Raw genomic sequence first — 22333 nt, forward strand, 5'->3', positions numbered from 1 at the left:
AATGTCAACGTGGCACCAACAAGCTTTCCTGAACCCATCTTTGACTCCTCACCATGACCCCTCACTATTAAGATTTTTCTACCTACTTCATGATGCAGCAATTATGTTCTGATATTGATGCATGGAATATCCAAAATTTGTAGATTCTCACGTTTTAGTGCAGAATTCTAGTTTGGAGGCCTCTTTTGGGTAGATAGAGGCTCTTTTTTATCTTGGGTGGATCCATAGCCAAATTTTACATAAATGTCAATCTGTAAGTAACTCACAAGTTTTTTAAAGTATGCCCCTCAATCATGGCCTCAAAAATAGAGGTTGTCTCATCAAGCGAATTCACCATAGAGAAAACTTCGAGCCCCCAACTTACAACTAAAACACGGCCCAAATGATGACATCATTCTAGAATTATTTAAGAACTACTAACCTGATTTTATTTCATTTAAATGGCCCCAACATTGGTGGACCAATGTTTCTCTAAGCTTTCAGAATAGGGGACATGATTTTAGGAATGGCATAAAAATCCAAATTTTGGAACCAATAGGGACAGCTATTAAAATTACATATAATTTTAGTGTCTGAATTTTTAGAGTATAAATAAACTAAAAAAGCCTTAAACAAACTGAAATAAGTTGAAATTTTAAATAGTACTCAATATGAGTCATGGTTAATACTTTGTCAATCAATGTTACAATTTGAGGAGTCATAAGTAAGAATAGATAAATGCAAAAAGGAAAAAAATACATTTCAATTTGGCTTTTAGGAATCTTTTAGGGTGAGGACCCACCTTTTCATGTTTGTTTACATTTTTTAAACAAGAGTTTCTTCGTTTTTATTTTCAACAAAAGAACACACAGGATTCACTGACGTCACCTATGAATTGCTGAAAAACTAAAAAGAAGAGCATTCCCCAAACGTCCCCCTTTGCTGGGGACACCCTGGTATCTCCAGATATTTTTTTAGAAAAAGTAGGCAGGAACATCCTGCCCCTTCACAACATCCAACTCATAAAATTACTACATTGTTCTGTGTACCCTATAGACTTAAATCAATATGCATTATTTATAGGCATTCTCGAGAGTATTTGCAATGCGACTTTGATTCGAATTTGAGATTGAAGTTGGATTGATTAAGCCCCTCTCACCAAAACATCTTAAATGTTTTGGACTTGTAGTTGAACCCCAAGGAACTAAACCTTACCATTCTAATAATCTAGGTGAGGAAATATAAATGACCATTTTGAGTAGATATGGTTATGCATTCCAATATCTGTTCAACTTTTGAATAGGGCAAAACGTGTATGTTAAATCATGCAAAAATGATATTAATCTACGTCAAAAATTAATTCCTATACAATGAAATACATGAATCCATTTCAGCAATAAAAATACATCTATGAATGTACATTACACTCTCCAGCCATTGACCTACTTGCATATTAAACATGTAAAAGAGCCATAAATTGTTTCATACCGAACAATTTTAGTGTAGATCAAATAAAACGACAAATTTAACTACTTGTTACAATATAAGGCTGAAAAGTATTTGATACTTACAATGGCAGTTGTCACAATCACATCTACTTCCCGAAAGTGAGCCATGGTCAATCTTTTGAATTTCTTAAGAATGCCTTCAAGTAGTCTCAATCTCCCATGCTCAGCCACAGTAGCTAAGTAAGAGAAACATAAAATATAACATAAGAACTCTAAATCCAGCATATCACCAACAAAAGAACAGTATCAATGATTTCATCGAGTATCAAAATGATTTTGGAGATAATGTGCAAATATTACATTGATAGTCATAAAACTCACACCTCCTTGCTAATACAGTTTTGCTCCACCAGCAATTGAGATACATTTTGATCACTATGGAAATAAAAGACTGCCAATTTATGCTTTCAAACACACAATAAATAAGGCAGATTATATTGGTAGTATGTAATACTACAAAATTTCTTAAGTTACAGCTAGCATAGAATAGCAACAGATAATATCATAGAAGAACTATAATACATAAAAACAAACCAGGAAAACCTACAAACAGCTCTATAGGTTTAAACGTTAGTGACTGTCTTAGTGATGGCATACTGAGGGCTTGCAAAATAAGGGTTTCTCATGAGAAAAGGACCGGTGAGAGAAAAGGTACGGGTACAAAAAATATGAAAGAAAAGGTATGGCTATGAGCAATATGGCTAGATTCAGGTGGCCATTGGACCTAGTGGCAGGTAAAGAGAACCCAACAGATCTTGTAAAGACTTGCTCAAGAATGTTCAGCTTCATTCACTGAGATCTTTGGGCAACATAAAAGACAGTTTTGAGGAGTTTTGGTTTGGCCATGGTGAATGGTGAAGAATAACTTTCCGGAATTTTGTATTGGACATAGTTGATGAAAGAGGTGTCTTCATTGACCCTAGTTTGGCATTCAACCAAAAGCAATCTCACAAACATGACAGCCTCGAGGTGAGAATTTCTGCATGCTGGCGATATTCTTAACTCAAGAGGCTTCTAGAAAGATATATCAGCAAAGAGAAGGCCAAAACCATCTTGAATTTTGTAAATTTCAAATCTTGAGTTTTGTAAATTTCAACAGCTTTATAACCTTTTTTGGGTCATAATATGCTTTGTGAGTTTTAATGTCATTTAAGGAGGTTGGTTTATGAATGATGTGACTCTTAGAGAAATCATATAAAGGCATGCAGAAATCATTACGTAATCTCTGTAACTCCAATTGTCATATATTGGATGCTACAGTTTGTCATTACCATATTAAGCTATGTGCTCATTTTTCTCCACCTTGTGTCTTATGAATGATGGGAAGTAAATAGGTACCATAAGTATTTGATAAAAAGAAATGTTTTTTATTAGAATTCCTTAGCTTTGATGAGAATCTGCACAACTGAGGAGAAAGGGCATTCATTGTGGATCATGTAATCATTTGATGTATTTAAACGCCCACGTTGAGGTGGACAACAAGGAGCATTAAATTTCTCTATGAGTATGTTGGTCAAGATTCAAAGCAATATTTAGACATTAAATGTAGAGCATTTGATGTGTGGATACCATTAAATTATGAAGTTATACCCATTTCTGGTGCCATGTATTGAATCCACTTAATGCATCCTCTAAATTTGATGCTCTCACAAAATTTAAATGACCTATGTGTCACTAAAACAGACCTTGTCCATTTAAAATAGTGTAGTGATATTGCGAACAACATCCTTCAAATACTTGCTTCTGGTTCACTTTTTATTACTGTTTCGTATGATATTGTCCAGTCTGTCATTTTCCTTTGCCCTAATTAAAAAGTATTGTCTTTTTCCCTATGGGGGTCTCATTTGATGCTTTGGAAATTATATTGCAATTAAGAAAAGCAGGGACAAAATTGCAGTGGGACTGGGGATAGAAAGACAATACTTGAGGGAAAGGGCTGTGAGAGGGACATGTCAAAACGAAAAAATTTAAGGTTAGAAGATAGTAGAGAGGGGACCAATAAGAAGTTCAAGTGACAAAGGAATGTGGGGATTTGGATAGCAACAAAAAGAAAACTGCTAGAAGTTGTCATAGAGTTTTCTAAGATTACAAACTTTGGAATATTCTAATAAGTGATAAATGTTAGCTTCCATCCAACAAGTCATTTATGATGAATCCAACATCTGTCAACCAGAGGCTCTCTCTGTCATTCCACTCCTTGTGCCTCAAATATGGTGAACACACCGGTTGAGAAGATATACATAAAGCCTCAAACAAAATACAAAAGAGCATCACAAGAAAAAGAAAGACTCGAGCTTGTGAGAAGATAGAAGGAATACAAAAGAGTAACAAGAGGATATCTTCCTTCCTAGTTCAAGATGGATAGCTAGTACAATGTAAGATAGGGTTGTAGTGTTGGCTGATGAACAAGCCAATTGTATGTATAACAAAGAGAGGTTGAGGAAGGGCAGAAATTTTACCTGCATGGCTTCGTTGAAGCCTTCTTAAACATTTATGTGTAGTTGAGAAGAATATTGCAAGCCACTATTGCTGGACAGGAAGTCTCCGAGGCAAGTAGAAGATTCGAATTTTGAATAATAAAGAAAATTGTTTCTTGTTCTCATTTGCACAATGTGTGTCTAGGACTGCAAGTTATTGCCAGGTCTGACTAGACCACTAGTTGTGGGTGTGTTTATGTGTAGGTGCTAGGATTAGACGCCCTTCACTAGGTGCCTAATCTTGGTCTGTATCAGTGGAAATAAAACGCTTGAAGTTTATGGTAAAGGAAAACTGGATATCAACACTAGACAAGAAAAAGCAGAAACTGTCTATGCATACCACTCACCAAAATTAAGGATAATTTAATGCATGTGATCAGCTAGATGAGAGACAACTTGAACATGTATATGCTGATTAAATTTGTGCTATTTATGGAAAGATAATAGTCACTACAAAGATGACAATGAATCAAATGTTCCCGTTGAGAATCAAAAACAAGAAAAACATTTTTTTTATTATGCTATTGTTAAATATTCAGATTGGTTATGGCACCTGAAGTATGGACATCTTAATTTTTAGGTATTACATATGTTTTATCCAAATAATTCAAGAATATGATACATGGGTCACCAAATATTCAAGCATATTAGGAAAGGAAGTGTGCAAGTGTTGTGCACTTGGATTGTGCACTTGGATTGTGCACTTGGAAAACACCATAGAGGCTGGTTTCCTCACAGTGCAGAAAATCAGATATTGGATCTTATTCATTCAAAGTTGTGCAGTCCTATGTCAAAGGAAAGCATAGGTATGAAGCACCACATGATTACATTCATTGCGGATTTTACTAGATACATATAGATTTCTATTATTAAGAATAAACGTGATACTTTCACAACATTCAAAATGTTAACTGTTGGGTGGTCAGCTTTTAGGGATGTCGCTGCGAAGGGCTCCGGAAGCTAGGGTTTGGAAGCCATGCTTTTCGCCTGCTGTTGTTTCCTCACGTGAAGGACGCACTTCTTGGGTTTCAGTTGCAAGTGATGGTTTTGGGCGCATTGCAACTGATTAAGTTTCCAATCATGCCCAAAACGGTGGATTGGGGTTGGTCTACAACGGCTCCTGTGTCTCCTATGATGGCAGAGATGGGGGTTTAGATGTGAGGCGTGGTCTGGGACCATGCCCCCCTAATAGTAAAATTGCAGAGAAAGGTGGTGCTAAGGGGGAAAAGAGTCATTGTGGGCCGTATGGGAAGTCGATTCTGTCTGAGAGACAAGGAGAGGGTTTGTCTCACAGAGCCGAGACTTCGGCTGGGCAGTCATCTCTGAATGGATCAAAGCTGGTTGAGCCTATCATAGTTAATATGACAGAGGAGGTGGAGAAGGAGGTGGACCAAAATGAAAGGGTTTTTTCTGTGCTAGGGCTTATTGGGCGTTTCAAAGGATTATGGCCGAGTTTGGGAGACATGCATAAGTGGATTTCGGCGAACTGGGATCCCATTGTAGAGGGTTGTATTCAGATCTACCCGCATGCAAGAGGTTTTTTTGTGGTAGTTTTTGAAACTGAGAAGGACAGGAACAAAATCTTTTGTGACAACCAATGGTGTTGGGAGGATAGCCATTCATTGATGCTGAAACCATGGCATCCGACTTTTAATCCAGCTCTGGAATCTTTTGATTGGATTCCTATCTGGGTCGGGCTTCCTAATCTCCCAATGTTGTTTTGGTTTGATTCATGCTTTGAGGCTATCGGTAACTCTTTAGGTATTTTTCTAATGACTGATGATGATTCTCTTAATTTGATGCATACTACTTTTGCCTGGATTCTCGTTGAGATGGATGTATCCAATGATCTTCTTTCGAAGATCTCTTTGAAATCATCAAGAGGCAGCTGGATTCAACTAGTGGACTTTGAAGGGGTCCCCTTTAGATGTAGGCGATGCTTTAAAACTGGGCACATTGCTACTGCCTGTGACAGGCGTAGAGTAGAGAGAGCAGCTTCGTAGTAGAGAGAGCAGCTTCGTAGTAGAGAGACCAGCTTCATGGTGGAAGGAGGTGGCTCCTCACCAGTACAGGGTTGAGAAGGTGGTGGTGAATGACAACACTCCCCACGATTCGTGTGGTAAGCAGAATGCTCTCAATGTCAAGGAGACAGAGTTCAAGGGCATTCTAGGTTCTTTAAAGAATGGGAAAGCAAAGCAGAGTAAGGCCGAGGTCCAAGAGGATGCAGTGAAAGATGTTTGTAAGTTGGGGTTTGACATAGAGGTAATTGCTATGAACCAATCTGTTTAACAGCGCCTGGAGGAAGGGGGGAGGGTAATGTTGGGCGATTCCAACTTGAAGTCACTAGAGAATACAAGGGAGGAAGGATGGATTGAGGTGAAAAGGAAGAAGGACAGGACAGTCAGAGATGAGAACATAAGCAGGGTACTGGGTTCTCAGGAGGAGGGGGTGTTAAACCAGCAACGTAATCAATGATTTGTTTATGGTCAGTCTTATGGGGAGGGGCTCCCTAGATGTAGCCCCAACTGGTTCAGGCCAATTCAAAACCCGCTTTCTTAATAAAATCAATTATTACTGACCAAAAAAAAAAACATTCAAAATGTTTAGGGCAATGGTAAAAAAAAAAGTATAAGATACCATAAAGTGTTTTAGAACAAATAGAGTTGGTGAATTTTGTTAAAAAAAATTTAATTAATTTTGTGCAAATGGAATCAAGTGAAAGTTGATACTGCCTTATACATTGCAGCAAAATGGTGTGGCAAAAGAAAAAGATATAACAATAATAGAATCATTATGAAGAATGTTGTAAGAAATGGGTATGGACAAAAAGTTTTGGCCAGAAGCAGTTAATTGTTGGCAAGAGACATTGCATAGATGAACCAATGTTGTCATTGATGGCAACTAATGCTAATGCACCCATCCACGTAGCTCAATTTGTTCATATCGAAAGAGTGATTGATTTTGGTAAAGTCCAGCAAACTGGAAAACAAAGTATTTGATAGAAAACAGGTTGATCGATCCGCACTTCAATACATGTTTATATCTTGTGTTGCGGATCTCAAGGAAGTATTATACATGTGTTATCTACCATATTACAAGTCTGTGGCATCCGGTGTTGACTGAAGGTTGAATTAGATGATCCGATGTGTTGGTTCTCAATTTGATAGAGTAGTTTAGCAGTATTATGTAAATAATCATTGTGTGGATTATGTGGATTTATTTTTGTGCTCAATTATGTTGTTGTGGCGTGTTGTTAGACAATTTTGGTAGCGTGTGCACAATTCTTTTTGGTCTGCATATGCATTGTGAATTGAGCCGACTTGGTATAACGTTTCATTATTTATAAAGTGTTCTCGACGCCAACATGTAGAAGATCTAATTTCATGTTGCGCATATATAAGACCAATGGATATGATCATTTTGGATATTGGTGTCTGTATGAAAAGTGTTTGTGATCGATTGTGCCCAATTTCATGTGCACAAGTGAAGGATTTGTGCTCCGGAATATTGCAGATCAACAAAACAGAGCAGTGTAGCAGAGCAGCAAGAGATTAAGTGTTTTGTGCTTAACCGGAACTGTACCTTGGCATTTGTAGATGCTATTTTTCAATTTAGACATTCCAATTATCTTTTGTAAAAGATATTGTAAGACAATGAGTCTTCCTAGGGTTGTAGCCATTTATATTTTGAGAAGTGAGCTCTAGGCAGTGTGCCTGAATGCATGTGTATTCTCATTGTAATATTTTTATACTTTTGCAGAGTATATTTATATTGTAGGTTCATCCCCTCAATGGTTTTTCCCTTAACCGGGTTTCCACGTAAAAATCTTGGTGTAATGGTGTTGTTGCTGATTGCTTTATGTTCCTGCATTTTCCTTTTGTTCATTTGCATCAAGTGGTTGAAAGAGCAAGTTAACAAAGTTAAAAATTGCAAAACACTGATTCACACCCCCCCCTCTCAGTGTTCCTTGATTCCAACAGTTAACGCCATTGCTTAGGACATTGTATGAAGCTTTGTGTAGAGGAAAAGTATAGTAGCACACTTGAAAGCATTTGATTGCTTAGATTATGTTCACATAGAAGATGAGAAAAGAAAGAAATTAAATCCAAAGAGTGTAACATATTTACAAGATATAGTGTAGAGAAAAAACCTACTAGGTTTATTACCATCAAGGTAGGACGAGAATTATTTCAAGAGATGTTATATTTGATGCAATACAAGTCTATGAAGATCATTTGAAGAAAGAAAAAGAAACAGCTGAAAGTGCAAGATATACATCAAGTTCAAGTTAATTACACAAAATAAGAAGGTAATTCAAACTCATCCTCTAAATTTAATGGTAGATCAGAATTTTGAAACAATATTGACATGAAATCAAGTTAGAAATATTGATGACAATGACAAATTGGTTAATTACACATGAATAGAGTATTGAGATGGAACCTACTAAGTTTGAAAAGGCAATTGGAAGCTTGTAAAGCTACCAACAGGCAAAAAGATGACACGAACTAAAAGGTTTCACAAGGCAAAGTAAAAGAGTAATAGTATCATAGAAAGATGTAAAGCTACATTGGTTGCAAAAGGATATACTGAAAAGTATGGTATAAATTATGAATATAGCCATGCACCCATTGCAGGGTATGACATTGTAAGATTGATATATTTATTGGTAACCCAGAAAGGATGGAAAGCACATCGATTAGATGTCAAGAGTACAATTTGAATAGATACAATCAAGAGGAATTTAAGTGGATCAGCCATGAGGATTTGAATAAGTTAACAAAGAAACATACATTTACAAGGGGCAAAGAGTATCATATGGCTTGAAACAAGCCCCCATAGCATGGTATTCAAGAATTGATAGATGTTTCTTAGCAAATGGATGTTTGAGAAGTAAGAATAAAACATACCTTAGCAAATGGATATTTTAATAATGTCATCTATAAAGAAAGCTCAAATAAAATAAACAGGGAATATGATGTAGGAGCATCCTGGCTTTCCTTAAAAAACCTGCTCATAGTTTTTGTTTACTCAGTCTTGGTGTAGCTTTCTTCCTCTTAATTGCATTTTATCTTTGGTTTTCTTTTGCTATTGAAGGAACTCGAGTTCAAGTGTTGTTCAGTTCAACCTTAATATTAAAGTAATTGATGTATTATTTAATGGTCATTTAATTGTTTTATATTAGTTAGTTAATTTCTATTTCTGCTCTTTTGTTCACGATAGTTTCTTTTAGTAAAATCGTTATGTAATTTATTATTTAGGGAGTCTTTCGTCTCCTTGTTCAAATCAATCAATTACGATTTCATGGTATCAAAGTCAGACAACCTTTTTTTCGCTGTTTTTCCTTGAGTATTATTCAGAAGTTTTTTTAGCGATTTTTTTACAAATAAAATTGTGTCATTTCTCAAAAAAGCAGTGGTTCACGTGGGTTTGTGTTTGTATTTGAAGATCAAGGCCTTTTGTCTGACGGTTGAGGGTTTATTTCAAAGGAGAATCGCAAGCCAATTGATTACACAAAATCAAATATTTTTTCAAGGCAAAATCCTGAATTTTATCTTTGTATTTGCATGCGCCAATTTGTTTCTTTTTTCATGCAACACGATTTTCCCTACTCGCCGCAAATCACGAAAAGGGTTTCTCATTTTCTTCGTCTACTTCTACTACACATGGCTGTTGTTGCTGATTATGAAGTTATAGGAGCTGCTGAAGTTATATTCAGACTGCATTAAAAAACGCATCTTTGGCCAGTTAAAAACAGCCAGGTGTAAGGAGCATTTACATGTATCTACATGCAGCACTTAGATTTGCATTCATGGAATGGGATGCTTGGATTTGGGTCCATGGTATTGCAAATCACTTGGTTATTTCTAGATTCCTTGTGCCTAAAAGCAAGCATACGGCTTTGTGTTTACATAAGGTTTTTAATGGCAGGTACATATTTATTGCCTCGGTCGGATGCTCTGTATTCCACTCCCTTCCCCCTACACCAGCTTGGTTTCTCATCTTCTTGACTCAACTATTATCAGGAATGAATGGGTCACTTTTCCAGTCATATGACCCAGACGAATTCTCAATTCTGAGATCCAGCCCTATATTTGAAAGGGGTGAAATATCGTTTGGTCAGTTTTGACCCCATGTCTGCGAGACTTTAGATCGACAAAAGAGATGATCCCAAAAGGTTTTTTATGGCAGGTACATACTTCCAAAATTTGATCAACCAGACTAAGATATTGAATCGGCATTAAAGAAACCTATTTATAGTGTAAACAACATTATATTGTTAATATTATCGAGTGGATGTATATTTTGCTGGTTTTTTCTCGAAGGTGTTTCCCAAAATATATTCCGCCAAAATTGTGGATGCCATTGTTTACATTTTGTTGTATTGTGGATTCTATAATCTATTTTGAAAAATAAATTGAATGAATGATTCAATAATCAGATAATCTATTCAACAATATACAAACGTATATATAGAGATTACAAGACGATGTTCTAAATTAAGAAAGTCGTTTAAAGTGAACTACTAAAAAGCTAAACGCTAAATAAAGCTTAAAAGCTAAATGCTAAATAAAGCTTAAAAGCTAATTAACTAAAAAGCTAAATGACCATTAAACAAGGAACTAAATATAGGTGACTAAAATATAATTAAATATTCTAATATATTTAGCATAGCTTCTCTTATATCGGTTATCTCTCCATTTCCTTTCAACACCAATATAGGTGTCTAAGCAGCTATAATGACACTCAAAGCGTTTCCATCATTATAATTTTCACTATTTTCAGTTCTGCTCTTCCACACTTCCGCTATTATCACTTTTTCCTCCAAGTACCACTCGTTTCTACTACTATAATAAGCTTTGAGTATTATCTTCTAATCCTCTCATAATTTAAGATTGTATATCCTTCCAGTCTCATATGGAACTGCTTCCTTCTGCATTCCCTAGTTTCATTATCAAGCTTCAACGTAGTTTGAAACACTAGCAAGACAAACATTTGCATCCTTGTTGCAATCTTTCCAACACCAGTATTCACCTATCTTTAAACAAGATGAATAGCATTGATTGCCATAAACCAATTCGCTGATTTGAGGTTCTAACTTCAGTTACGATAACATGAATAATTTATTACAACCTATTCAAAGCTTTGTCTAATCAGTAAATAAACCTATTGCAATAGTAAATCATGAAATAGCATCAACTATTTGTACCCAAGAAATTCTTAGTTATATCTGAAAATCTTGCTTCTTGAAATATTTCAGTCACAGCCTTCACTCTGATTTTGCTTGGTATAGACAAATCCTTCATAAAATTTTGAAAAGCTGGACTGGCTTTGGAAGCCTCCATGATACTCTTCAGCTCTGATTGCACAGCCTCCAACTTGTCAGCTTTCACTGCAGCAATATAAAGTGCAGAGGCATAATTTCCTGTTACTCCATACATAGGAATGGGAACCTGGGATCATAAGAACAAAAAGTAAGGCTCAAAGTAGATGAGAGAGCAAGAAATGCTTATTGAAATATCTTCCATCACTGAAGCAAACTAAGAAACAAACTTTGATACTGATCAAAAGTGAAAAACTAACACTATATAATGCGACATTGCCATTACTTTCTAGAAAAACAAAAATTTTAAGGGAGATAAATTCAAATAAAAACAATTAAAAATTAAGGTTGATGATTAGAACAAAATTAGTAGAAACCATTCTAGGCTGATAATATAGAGCAGATATCATGACCATTATTTTTTACATAAAGATGATATCTGCATCAATTAGACCACAACATCGCAACTAAATGGTACATATAATAGTTCCATTTATTCAGCCATAAACAAAATTGCTTGAAAAAAATGTCTCCAATCATACATACACTTTGATAGTTTGAATTCAAATACAGTGCACATTTCCATGATAAATGTTTCACTGTAGAAATCAGATCAAAAAGTGAAATCATTTTTTTACAGAAGCACCAGCTTAGGGAAAAAAATTTGAAAACTTCATTTAAACTTGTGAATTCTAGTCAAAGTAACGGGAGCTTCTTAGAAACCCCTCTATACAGCATGCTTCTCTGAAATCTTCAAGATATGCTGCCTAAAAATTGAAAAATAAACTTAAGGGTTTATAATTCTGTTCAAAGACTATTTCCATAGTCAGCTCAACCGCTTAAACTCAAATGATAAGTTTGACTGAATTGATGTTTCATGCCATTCAACAGCTACAACTTACAAGACTCCAAGACAACAAACTCACTGAACATTCAGGGTTGGTCCTAAGAATAAAGAAACAAAAACCATCTTTGTTATTACATCACCCCAGCTCTAATAGTGAATGGTACACTGAATTTTTCTGCTTGTTTTGTGCGAACAGTGATGCTTTTATTTAATCAAAGGATGTGAGACAAGATTTAAATGGACCATTCAGCGCAATCTATAATATATATGAGTCAAATGAAAATCATTGACTTCACATATTTCTACAAGCAGGTTAGACATTCAATTAAGACAGATTATACTTTTCCAAACCCCAAGCTCTTCTTCTTGATCAAGAAAACCATCAGAGACAAAATTTAAAAAAACAAATGTAAAGTCAGCAATAAAATCCAGCTTATGCACAAATTTCTAATAGTGATTTAACAGGAGCACTTCACTTGTGAGGGACAAATTTAAAGAGAGAAACTGGAACTCTATAAATGGAAACTAACAAAAATCATAACATTTGCTCTCCATGTTGAGAAGCCGTTTGGAATTGTTTCCTTCAGATATTTCAATAACTAGGTTAGATGTTCCATCATGGCAGACTATTCTTGTATAGACTCCAAGCTCTTCTCCTTGCTCAAGAAAACCATTACAGACAATATTGCTAGAGAAAAATGTAAAATTTGCACCAAAAAGCCAGCTTACACACAGTTCTGACAATGACTTAAGTAAAGCACTTCACTTGTGAGCTACAAATTTAAAGAGAGAATTTGGAACTCTACAAAAATCATAACATTTACTCTCAACAATGAGATGCCTTTAAATGCATGGGTGTTGTTAAAAGTTATTTTACTTGTAAATAAAGAAACATATTATCCAACTATCAACCAATAACAACACCAGCTGCCATGTGCAGAAGCATTAATTTGCAAAAGGGACTCTTAGGGGGGAGAAATGAAGGTTGTGGTTTCTTGGTTACAGGAAAATGGTTGCAGAAGAGAGATAGCCCTATTAGACAGAGTGTTGCAGTTATTAGAGTTATACCCGAAAGGGAAAGAGAGAGTTATTGTTTGAAGTATTGTGCCCTTTGTCCTTGATGTCGAAAGGGGAAAATAATACAGTAAGGGGGAGAGAGATACAGTTGAAAAAGGCTATTGTTGTTTGCTAGTACAAGTGTTGCCATCAATAACAAAATGGGAGATTGTTGGAAACTTGAGTTATGTTGTCATTGATGTCAAACTTGTTTGGTGTTGTCATTGATGACACAGTTTGTGTTGTCTTTGATTGTGTTTTCGGATGTCAAAAGTGAAGAGGAAGTTGGTATCAGTCAATTGTGCGGATGGTGTATATGGTCCAAAAATGAGTGTTCAAATGTTGTTATGTTAATTGGTGGTGATGATAAGTGATTATGAAGTGTTTCTAGAAGGCTACAGTAGTGGAAGTTACAATATGCAGGAAAAAGTATTTAATGTCCTTAAGAAAGAATGCTCTGCATTCCTCCGGTTCTTAATAATGATGGCTTGCAGTTCTGGATATAATGTCTACGTTCGGTGGACGTTGCACTATCATGTTTTCAAGTCCTCAATCGTGTTGACATGGCTAAAGTCGGATAACCAACTCTCTCTGGTCAACACAAAATAGAATGTTTTGCTAAGTATTCTATCCTCTCTTGAAATAGGGGATCCCTAATGTTGTTTTAGTTGATCAAAGGGGTCAACCTCAAGGTTCCAAATGTCAAGTCATGACTGTGGGATAGCTCAACGGTTTGATGTGTTTTGCTGGTAACACAAGGGGCCTTACGTTTGCAACAAGCTGGTTCGCATCTACTGATGTTGTGATTCTCAAGCTGGGAAAATAAACAACAAAAGAGATAGGGTTCAGGAGACCTAAGGACAGTGATGATAACAACTAATGCAGTAAGTAGACAGATTTCGATAAACTAGTTCTTATTTTGCCAGAGACACCCTCACAACTCGACAAGAACGGTGCAAGCTCCAAAAGATAAATGGATTTTCAGACTATGGGGATTCATCTAGGCACCCAATTCTGGTGAAGCCTAAAACAAACACCTAGAGTTGAACTAAGCATAGTTTTAAGGTTCGGGCTAACAATGCACGATGACCTACAATCAGCAGATCGCCAATGGTATGAACCTGAAATGCATCAAATACCCTCACACTTTGCTATTAAAATCATTGAACTCTAGCTAACCAACTGAAGGGAAACCATGCAACCAGAAGAAAACAAAGACAACAAACACCATATTCAATGTTCATATATTTGCTTCAGCTGCCATTACAACAATTTCTACAGCAGTTCTATGCTACTCCTAATAATCTAACTAATTCTAACCTCTACAAGAGATAAACAAAGTCTAGCTAGAATCTAACCTGTTCTAACCCTTTATAATGAAAGGCATCCTGCCTTTTATAGATTTTACAAATTGGACCAAAGGCCAAGATTGATTGCATCCAAGGGCCCTAATCTGCCTTCTAGAACTTGGCAACTTTTAACCCGTGCCTAGTTACTCCTCAGTTATCCTCCCAACTACCGACCACTATTTCACATCAATTTGATCAATCAGGTAGCTGGGAAATAACTGAACTGTGTCCCCTCACTTTAAATACATTAGATGGGGCCCACAGGCAGTCCTTTTACAATAAAGTAGTTCAGTTTTGCAAACTGACTTTCTAGAATTAATTTCAGCTGTGTATTTTTGAGAATGCATATTTTGTAGCATTCTGTGTGCTCTTTTGTCTTCAATCTTGTTGGGACTTCAACTTGTCGCTCAGTGGTGGCACGTTTCTTCGTGCTTCATCGCGGTGCGCTCTTGCATCTTCGCTTTCGGCTTTAATTGCGATCAAGTCTTTTCGACATTGTTGATCTGCAAACAATCAATTTTGACCTAGATTAATCATTTTGAAATTAAATTAATTAATTTAACAAATATTAAATTTAACTTTAAATGCCCCTCTTCTCCAGTATGAAATTCGGTCCTTTAAACACCCTCTTTACTTGGTGAAATTTGGGCATTTTGGCTTGAAAGGGGTGAACTTTGGCGACCCCTTTTGACTCGAAATGAACCTCGAATATTCTATTAAAAAAGTGCGACTTTACTTTATTCCTTGCGAATCATGAAGAAGTCGCATCTTTTCTATTTCGCCCTCCCTCTTAATACAAAATTCAGATTTTTAGAAGAGGATGAGTAAATTTGTTAGCCGAATTTGTTAGTCGCTTTTCATTCTTGGCTTTCTAATGCCTTTTGTCAAACTCGACATTTAAAATGAATTGCATGAACTTCTTTGTTTTGGTAAAATTCGGATACTTTGCACAAATGCGCAACTTTGTGGTTAGTATCGTTTAGTATGCCCTCTTAAATTGCAAATTTGGGTATTTTGCAGTCAAATGGGCGAACATTTCCTTGAGTTCTTAGATGCCTTCAACATGGAATTCGGCCATTTCGCCCAAAACTCGCAACTTTCCATAAGTGCATTTTTTCACTTAATTAAACTCGAGCCTTATGATCAAAACGCACAACTCTTTAGCAACTTTGTTTTTAAATGCCCTTCTTCATAAAACTCGGACTTTTTATCCCAAATGTGCGATTTTCTTTGTTTTTGCAAACTTCTGCATTTTCACATCAAATTGTGCAACTTTGCCCTATTTGCTTTATGAAATTCGGGATGCTGAAGCAAAATGCGTGGTTTTGTTTTGAATATTTTCAGCTTAGAGTTCATCAAAATGGCAAACTTTGTTCTAAATGCTAAAATCGCATTTTATGGAATTCGGCCATTTTGTTAGAAATGTGCGATTTTATATCTCCCTGTGTCTTTTATCCTCACGAAATGGGTTTAGACGTCGGATATTTGAAGGCGAAGAGGGTTTTTTACCTAGCATTTCACTAGCTTCGACCTGAAATGCAATGTCGGGTTTTGCCCTAGGCCGAAACTCGGCTATGTGTGAAGCTTCCAACTTATCGAGGTTTCTTCATTTTGTTCGATTTGGGCCAATGTCTTGCATGAAATCGCATGTTTTACCTATTTCGAGTGATTTGGTTGATTCGCGATTTTCACTATTCCATTTCAACCTTGCACCCTATGAATTCGGATATTTGGCCGAAAAAGTGCGACTTGTTTCTCTTTCCCCCTTCTCATTGCTCTTTTTCTCCTACAAGTGCAGACACACATGGGGGTCCCCATTAAGGTCAGGGTGTGTGTGCAGAACGCACAACAAGTCACTCAGACAATAAAGTTGGTGGTGGCACTTCGCTGACAATGAGGTTGTCTATCAAGATTGGTCTGGAGAATGCTCTGCATTGCACCACTGTATTGATTCAAGTATTGTGGCTTGGTGGACATGTCCATATGGTTCGCGCAATGTTCCAATTCAAATTTCTAGTGTTGGTTTGATCAGCAAGTGAAGTTATGTTGTTTTGTGCTTTGCGATGTCGATTGTTTTAGGCTCTGGCTGACTTAGTTGCTTTATCTTATTTGGATCATACTCTTTTGGTCTAGACATGCATTAGAGGTTGAGTTAGAAGGTTGATATGGGTCTCACTGTAGCGTGTGTAAATCCACATTAAGTAATTTGCATTGGGTGATATTTTTAGGCCAACAAGTTAACGCGCCTTATTGTTTTTCTACACGTTACGTTTGATGTTGACTTTGGAGGAAGTGTTAGCATGTGTGATTCATTGTAATTGGCTTAGGAAGATGTGTTGAGATGTATTTGGGTCCTCTTTATTTCTTCGAGTGGACTACATTGTGTGTTTTTGGTCCGATTAACTGACTTTATGTAATTCATGTATATTATGTATGCGGCCAACCTAATTGAAGATTTCAATGTATACCCTTGTATAAATGGAAGTGTGGATGTGTGAATTGGTGTGTGGATTGTTGTGAGTTGGATGTGAATGATATGCAAGTGTATGTGAAGAAGCAAACGTGTGAATTTCGGTTTGTGATGATCTTTGATGATCATATCTACAATGTGATAGTGTTTTGAGGCAGTGAATGAAGTGAGATATGTTTGTCATGGTATTGTTCGCTTGACACAGTGGTTCAAGGACAATTTCATGATCAGGAGATCTTGTTCATTTCAATTCATCATTCCCCTGTACCTGCCAGAAGACGGCGAGTCCTTTGGCAGCCTATCTAGTTCTTTGTATCTTGCCTTGAGATTGTGTGTCTCAATAATGCAAATCTTTTGCATGCCTTGAACCTAAAACATTGTAATCAGTTTTCAAATTGTGAATGTAATTCTCACTATGGTTTTTCCCTTCTTAGGTTTTTCCATGTAAATCTGGTGTTCTAGTGTGTGTTGTGGTTTGTGTTTTCATGTTTCATAATTGCAGAGATGAGATAATTGTGATTTGAAGTTTAAAGGATTATAACTAAGTTGTTTTAAGTTTTGGACTGATTCGCCACCACCCCGCCCTCTGAATCCTATGGTGTGTTCAACAAGGCATCTATTCAAAGCATTTCAAATAATAAATTTATAAAGCACTCAAAAGTTAAAGCAGACTGCAAGAGTTTGAATAGCAGCCAATGAACTTTTTGAGAGATTTGCTTGAGACTGCTCTCTCAAATTAGCATACTTTTAATGTATTGAGAATCTTTTGCAAAGTGGTCATTCAATTCTATGCTATAAAAAAACACAACTAATCAAGCAGCAACTCTATTCTAATTTAAAAAATTGATGCTTTGTTCTATAATATCAAACAGACTATCAAAGTCATATAGAACTTTTGGTCAGCTCTATTGGTGATCACATACAAATATCAGCAGGTTGCAGGCATACTATATCTGTCATAAGGACCATCACTGAGACATTAAATACATAACTATAAGCATCCGATAAATGAATAATAGTCATTAATGCATACAACAAATTTAAAATTGAGCATTCACACAAAAATTGTGAATATGGTATAACATGTTTAGGAATGTATTATGCTCCAAAACTGTTGAAAAATGACAGCCGCAAATATTGCTGGAAATCTAAGCCATGATAGCAACAATAAAAAATAATATTAAGTTCATATAGGGTTTTACAATGAATTGTGAAAATGCTTATAGAGCATTGCATTCCCAGAACTTCCCAAAACTACCCCAAACTACCTATATGGGAAGCTAGCTATTAACAACAATATTAAATAATAAACCACAAAGTCACTAAGGTTACTTAATTACAATATGTAAACCTCAATATTTCACCAAAAACCAAATCCCTCTAGATTTCTTCGAATATTGAAAAATAATTGAATCAATAATCGAATGATATTGAGTTAACTTGAATAATCTAATAAGCGTATATAAAGGAATTACAAGACAGTGTTCTAAAAAGAATGAACCATTAAAGTAAATCTTCAACATGAAGCTAAAACACTTAAAGCGCTAAATAAAGCTAAAAAGCTAAAACTAGAAAGAAAACTATGCATTCTTATAAAAGAAGCAATAGTTTCACTTAACGAACTAAAAAGCAAAAAGCTAAATAAGTTGACAACTAAGATGACGAACTAAAGAGCTAAATGATGAACTAAATGACCATTAATAGAACCACTAAAAAGGTAACTCACTAAAAGAATTAATTATTATTATACCCTCCCTTAATGGTCATTGTATCAACTAAGTACCCGACATAAGACACTATGGGTCTTTTGATCATAAACACAAGAACACTCTGCTGCTGTGGAGACCCTCCCAGGATCTACAAAGTGGTGATGATCAAGAGTAGCTAATCTAGACAACTGATGTAACTCTCACAAGCAAATTATAGAGCTGTCACACCGGAATTATAGAAGCCTGAAACCATGATTTTGAGGCAAAATCAGCAAACCTGTTTGCAGAAGAGTACTGAGCACTATTTGCTCCAACAACTCCAAAACAAACTGCAAGATACGGTTGCAGATTTTCGCCCTGGCAACTCCAAGTGCGACCCAAACTCAACAAAGCACGATTTTTGAGGAGAATATCAAAAAACCAAGATTTCTGAGGTTACAAATCATTGTTTTTGAGGAAAAATTGGTAAAACCTAGATAACCAAAATCCCACGCGAAAATCGCGAATTACGGTTTATAATTTTTAGACACTGCGAACAATTTTTGAGGAAAAAATCGTGAAAACCCTAAAATGTTGTGCGGCAAGACACCAATCATCACACGGCAAATCCCTGATTTTTGAGGAAAACCCAAAAAGAAATTTTTTGTGGAAAAAATTAACAAAACCCAAAATAATTTTTTTAAAGACAAAAAATTATAAAAACTAAAATAATTATTAAGGCAAAAAAAATATTAAAATTTCTACATAACACAAAAAATCACGCGTGACACCTAGAAAAAGGTCAAAAAACTCTGCAAATGCTTTCAAAAATCACACAAACCCATCCAAAAATCGTGAGAAAAGACAATCACGAGCGGAAAGCAAAGTTCAAAAAAAATAGGTCGTGAAGAACAAAACCATGGCACAGAAGATCCACCAAAAAAATCAAACAAAAACACGGGCAAATTCAAACAAACCTACCTATCGTAGCAAAAAAATTGCCACACAAAGAAGACAAATGTGCAAATAAGGGGCACGGCCACCACCAAAAAAATCGTGCGAAAAGCACAAACACAAACGTAAACATGGGGGCGTGCGAAAAAATCATGTCGTTGACCCCTGAAAAAATGCGTTCTTACACCGAAAATGCCCATAAAATTGTCGTCGAAAATCTCCTGTGAATGCCGAAAACAAATTGAGGGTTAAACGCATCACTCAGGTTCTAGAAAATCGCAAAAATCAGATCACAAAAATCACAAAAAAGCTTTCCCACCGTCGGAAAAAAAAACACAGATAAGTCCATGAAAACCTAGCTGAAGATTGAACCCACAAACCTTCATGAACTTTTGCAAACACTCCGAAAATAAACACGATTTTCTTTCAAAAAAAACTCGCTAAAAACCTCCTGCAATCATGAAAAACTCCCGCAAAAATTCTAGAGAAAAATCCCGCCGTTGCAAAATCTTCAAAATTCTCAGAAGAAGACCACGAAAAATCCTCAGAAACCCTAGCTATTGAAAAGAACAAACCTCGACTTTTTTTCATAAAAAAAAAAAATCAAACAAAAAAATTTCTCGAAATTATTTTCAAGTAAAGAGGGCTACAAATTTTTAATTAAAAAATTTGCTAAATTCTTAAAAACCCCATCGACTCACTCTAGTACCATAAAAAATAATTGAATCAATAATCGAATGATATTGAATTAACTTGAATAATTTAATAACGAATATACACGCGTATATAAAGGAATTACAAGACAGTGTTCTAAAAAAAACGAACGTTAAAGTAAAGCTTCAGCATGAAGCTAAAACACTTAAAGCGCTAAATAAAGCTAAAAAGCTAAAACTAAAAAGCAAACTATGTGTTCTTATAAAAGAAGCAATAGTTTCACTTAAAGAACTAAAAAGCAAAAAGCTAATTAAGTCAACAACTAAGATGACAAACTAAAAAAGCTAAATGACAAACTAAATGACCATTAATAGGACCACTATAAAGATAACTGACTAAAAGAATTAATTATTCTAATAAATATCACTTTCAACATAAAATTTCAATCTCAATCCCAAATAAAAAGTTTCATTCATGATTACACATATCTATATGGTATTCAAAAAGTCACCAATGCACTCATAAATCTCAATAAAGTTGCACTTGCAGAATAACAAATTCTAAATCAATGATCAGCAGTGAGGGATGAAGGAAGGTTTGGAAGGAAAATATAGAACTAATTCTATTTCATACATATGTCACCATCGAAGCCATATATTAAAAACTCGCTGAATACTCACCTAACTTAAAAGATCGTTTTGAAGCCGTAAACTTTGGTGAGTTTTCCCATGATTTTTCCTAGTTTTACTGAATTAATGAATTTTAAGTAATTTTTTAAATTGCTGAGTCACCAAGTCCAAGTCAAAATTGGATCTGATGAATTTTGTGGAGTCACAAGTTTTTGAGCTATGATCAAAGAAATGGTTCAAATTGCCTTTATGCTAAAATTTCTGCAATGCATGACATACTATCTAATATTATAAGTAGCTATGTTTCTTTTGTACAAGCCTACAATAGTAAATGTTGTTGACTCCAATTGAGCTCTCAATATACTTGCAACCAAAACAAACTTAAAATATTTTAAAAGAATGTACACCTTTGTTATGATGGAAATTAGACAATTGCACATTTAGGAGTAGAAACCTGCACTATTATAAATAAACAATTTCCAAATGAATATAAATGGAAATATCAATAAAATATAATAAAAGCTTGTCATTTCTCCATGAAGATATATAGCAGTCCTTGCAATCTCAAAGGGGGCATATAATTGAATAAATACTCTAAGATGTGTTTATTGAAGTTTAAGGGAGAAAAAAACTACCAACATTATTGTTTTCTTTTCTACCTATTGCAACTTAAATGACCTTTGACAGTGTCAATGACTGTGAAAACTACGTCCTCGATTGCAAAGCATTCCAACAAATCCTATAAGTGCTATTGGTGAAAAGGAGTCAACGACAAGCAGAAAAAGTCAATCAAATCACACTACCAAATGAGCAATGAGAAACAAAAACTGACCTTAATATATGCCTCTTCCAGTTGTTTCCCTGTAGAAAAGTTCCTTGGAACCTACCAGACAAAAAAATATTGCCAGCTACAATTCAGTTTCTTAAGCATTCACAATATCATCTTCACACAGTTATGATAACTTAGAATTAAATAGCATTTAATAGACAACCCTGTAAAGATTCACACCGTTATAAAACCTTTTGTGCAAATCTCTGAAAAGAAAGGAATCAAAATAAGTTTGATAGTTACATGAAAACATGTCATGAGATCTATTACATACATATCAATATCAAGGAAAAATTTAATCACATCCATTTCATAGGAAAATACTGGAACTTTACTCATCTAATAGCTTATGTCTTGTACTTGCAGGAAACTTGAGATTTATGCAAAATGTATGTTAGTTTATCTCATACATATCAACATCAAGGAAAAATTTTATCACATCCATTTTATCGAAAAATACTGAAACTTTAATCATCCAATAGACTAATAGCTTACGTTTCGCACTTACAAAAAAACTTAAGATTTACATAAAATGTACACTAATTTATCTCATACATATCAATATCAAG

The 22333-nt window shown here is 35.4% G+C and overlaps 1 protein-coding gene across 3 annotated transcripts in view; it reads right to left on the bottom strand.

Annotated features, from left to right (window-relative positions):
- The window catches only part of LOC131077815 (ATP synthase subunit O, mitochondrial), an 84848-nt gene that overhangs the window by 54457 nt on the left and 8058 nt on the right, over positions 1–22333 (bottom strand). For all 3 annotated transcript variants that reach the window (XM_058015383.2, XM_058015381.2, XM_058015382.2), the window contains exons 2-4: positions 21768–21818; positions 11175–11418; positions 1551–1663 (exon numbers count right to left, since the gene is read on the bottom strand). In XM_058015383.2, coding sequence (XP_057871366.2) covers positions 1551–1663; positions 11175–11418; positions 21768–21818 — 408 coding nt within the window. The remainder of the gene's footprint in view (positions 1–1550; positions 1664–11174; positions 11419–21767; positions 21819–22333) is intronic.

Source organism: Cryptomeria japonica, chromosome 10, assembly GCF_030272615.1.
Source record: "Cryptomeria japonica chromosome 10, Sugi_1.0, whole genome shotgun sequence".
Lineage (NCBI taxonomy): Eukaryota > Viridiplantae > Streptophyta > Pinopsida > Cupressales > Cupressaceae > Cryptomeria > Cryptomeria japonica.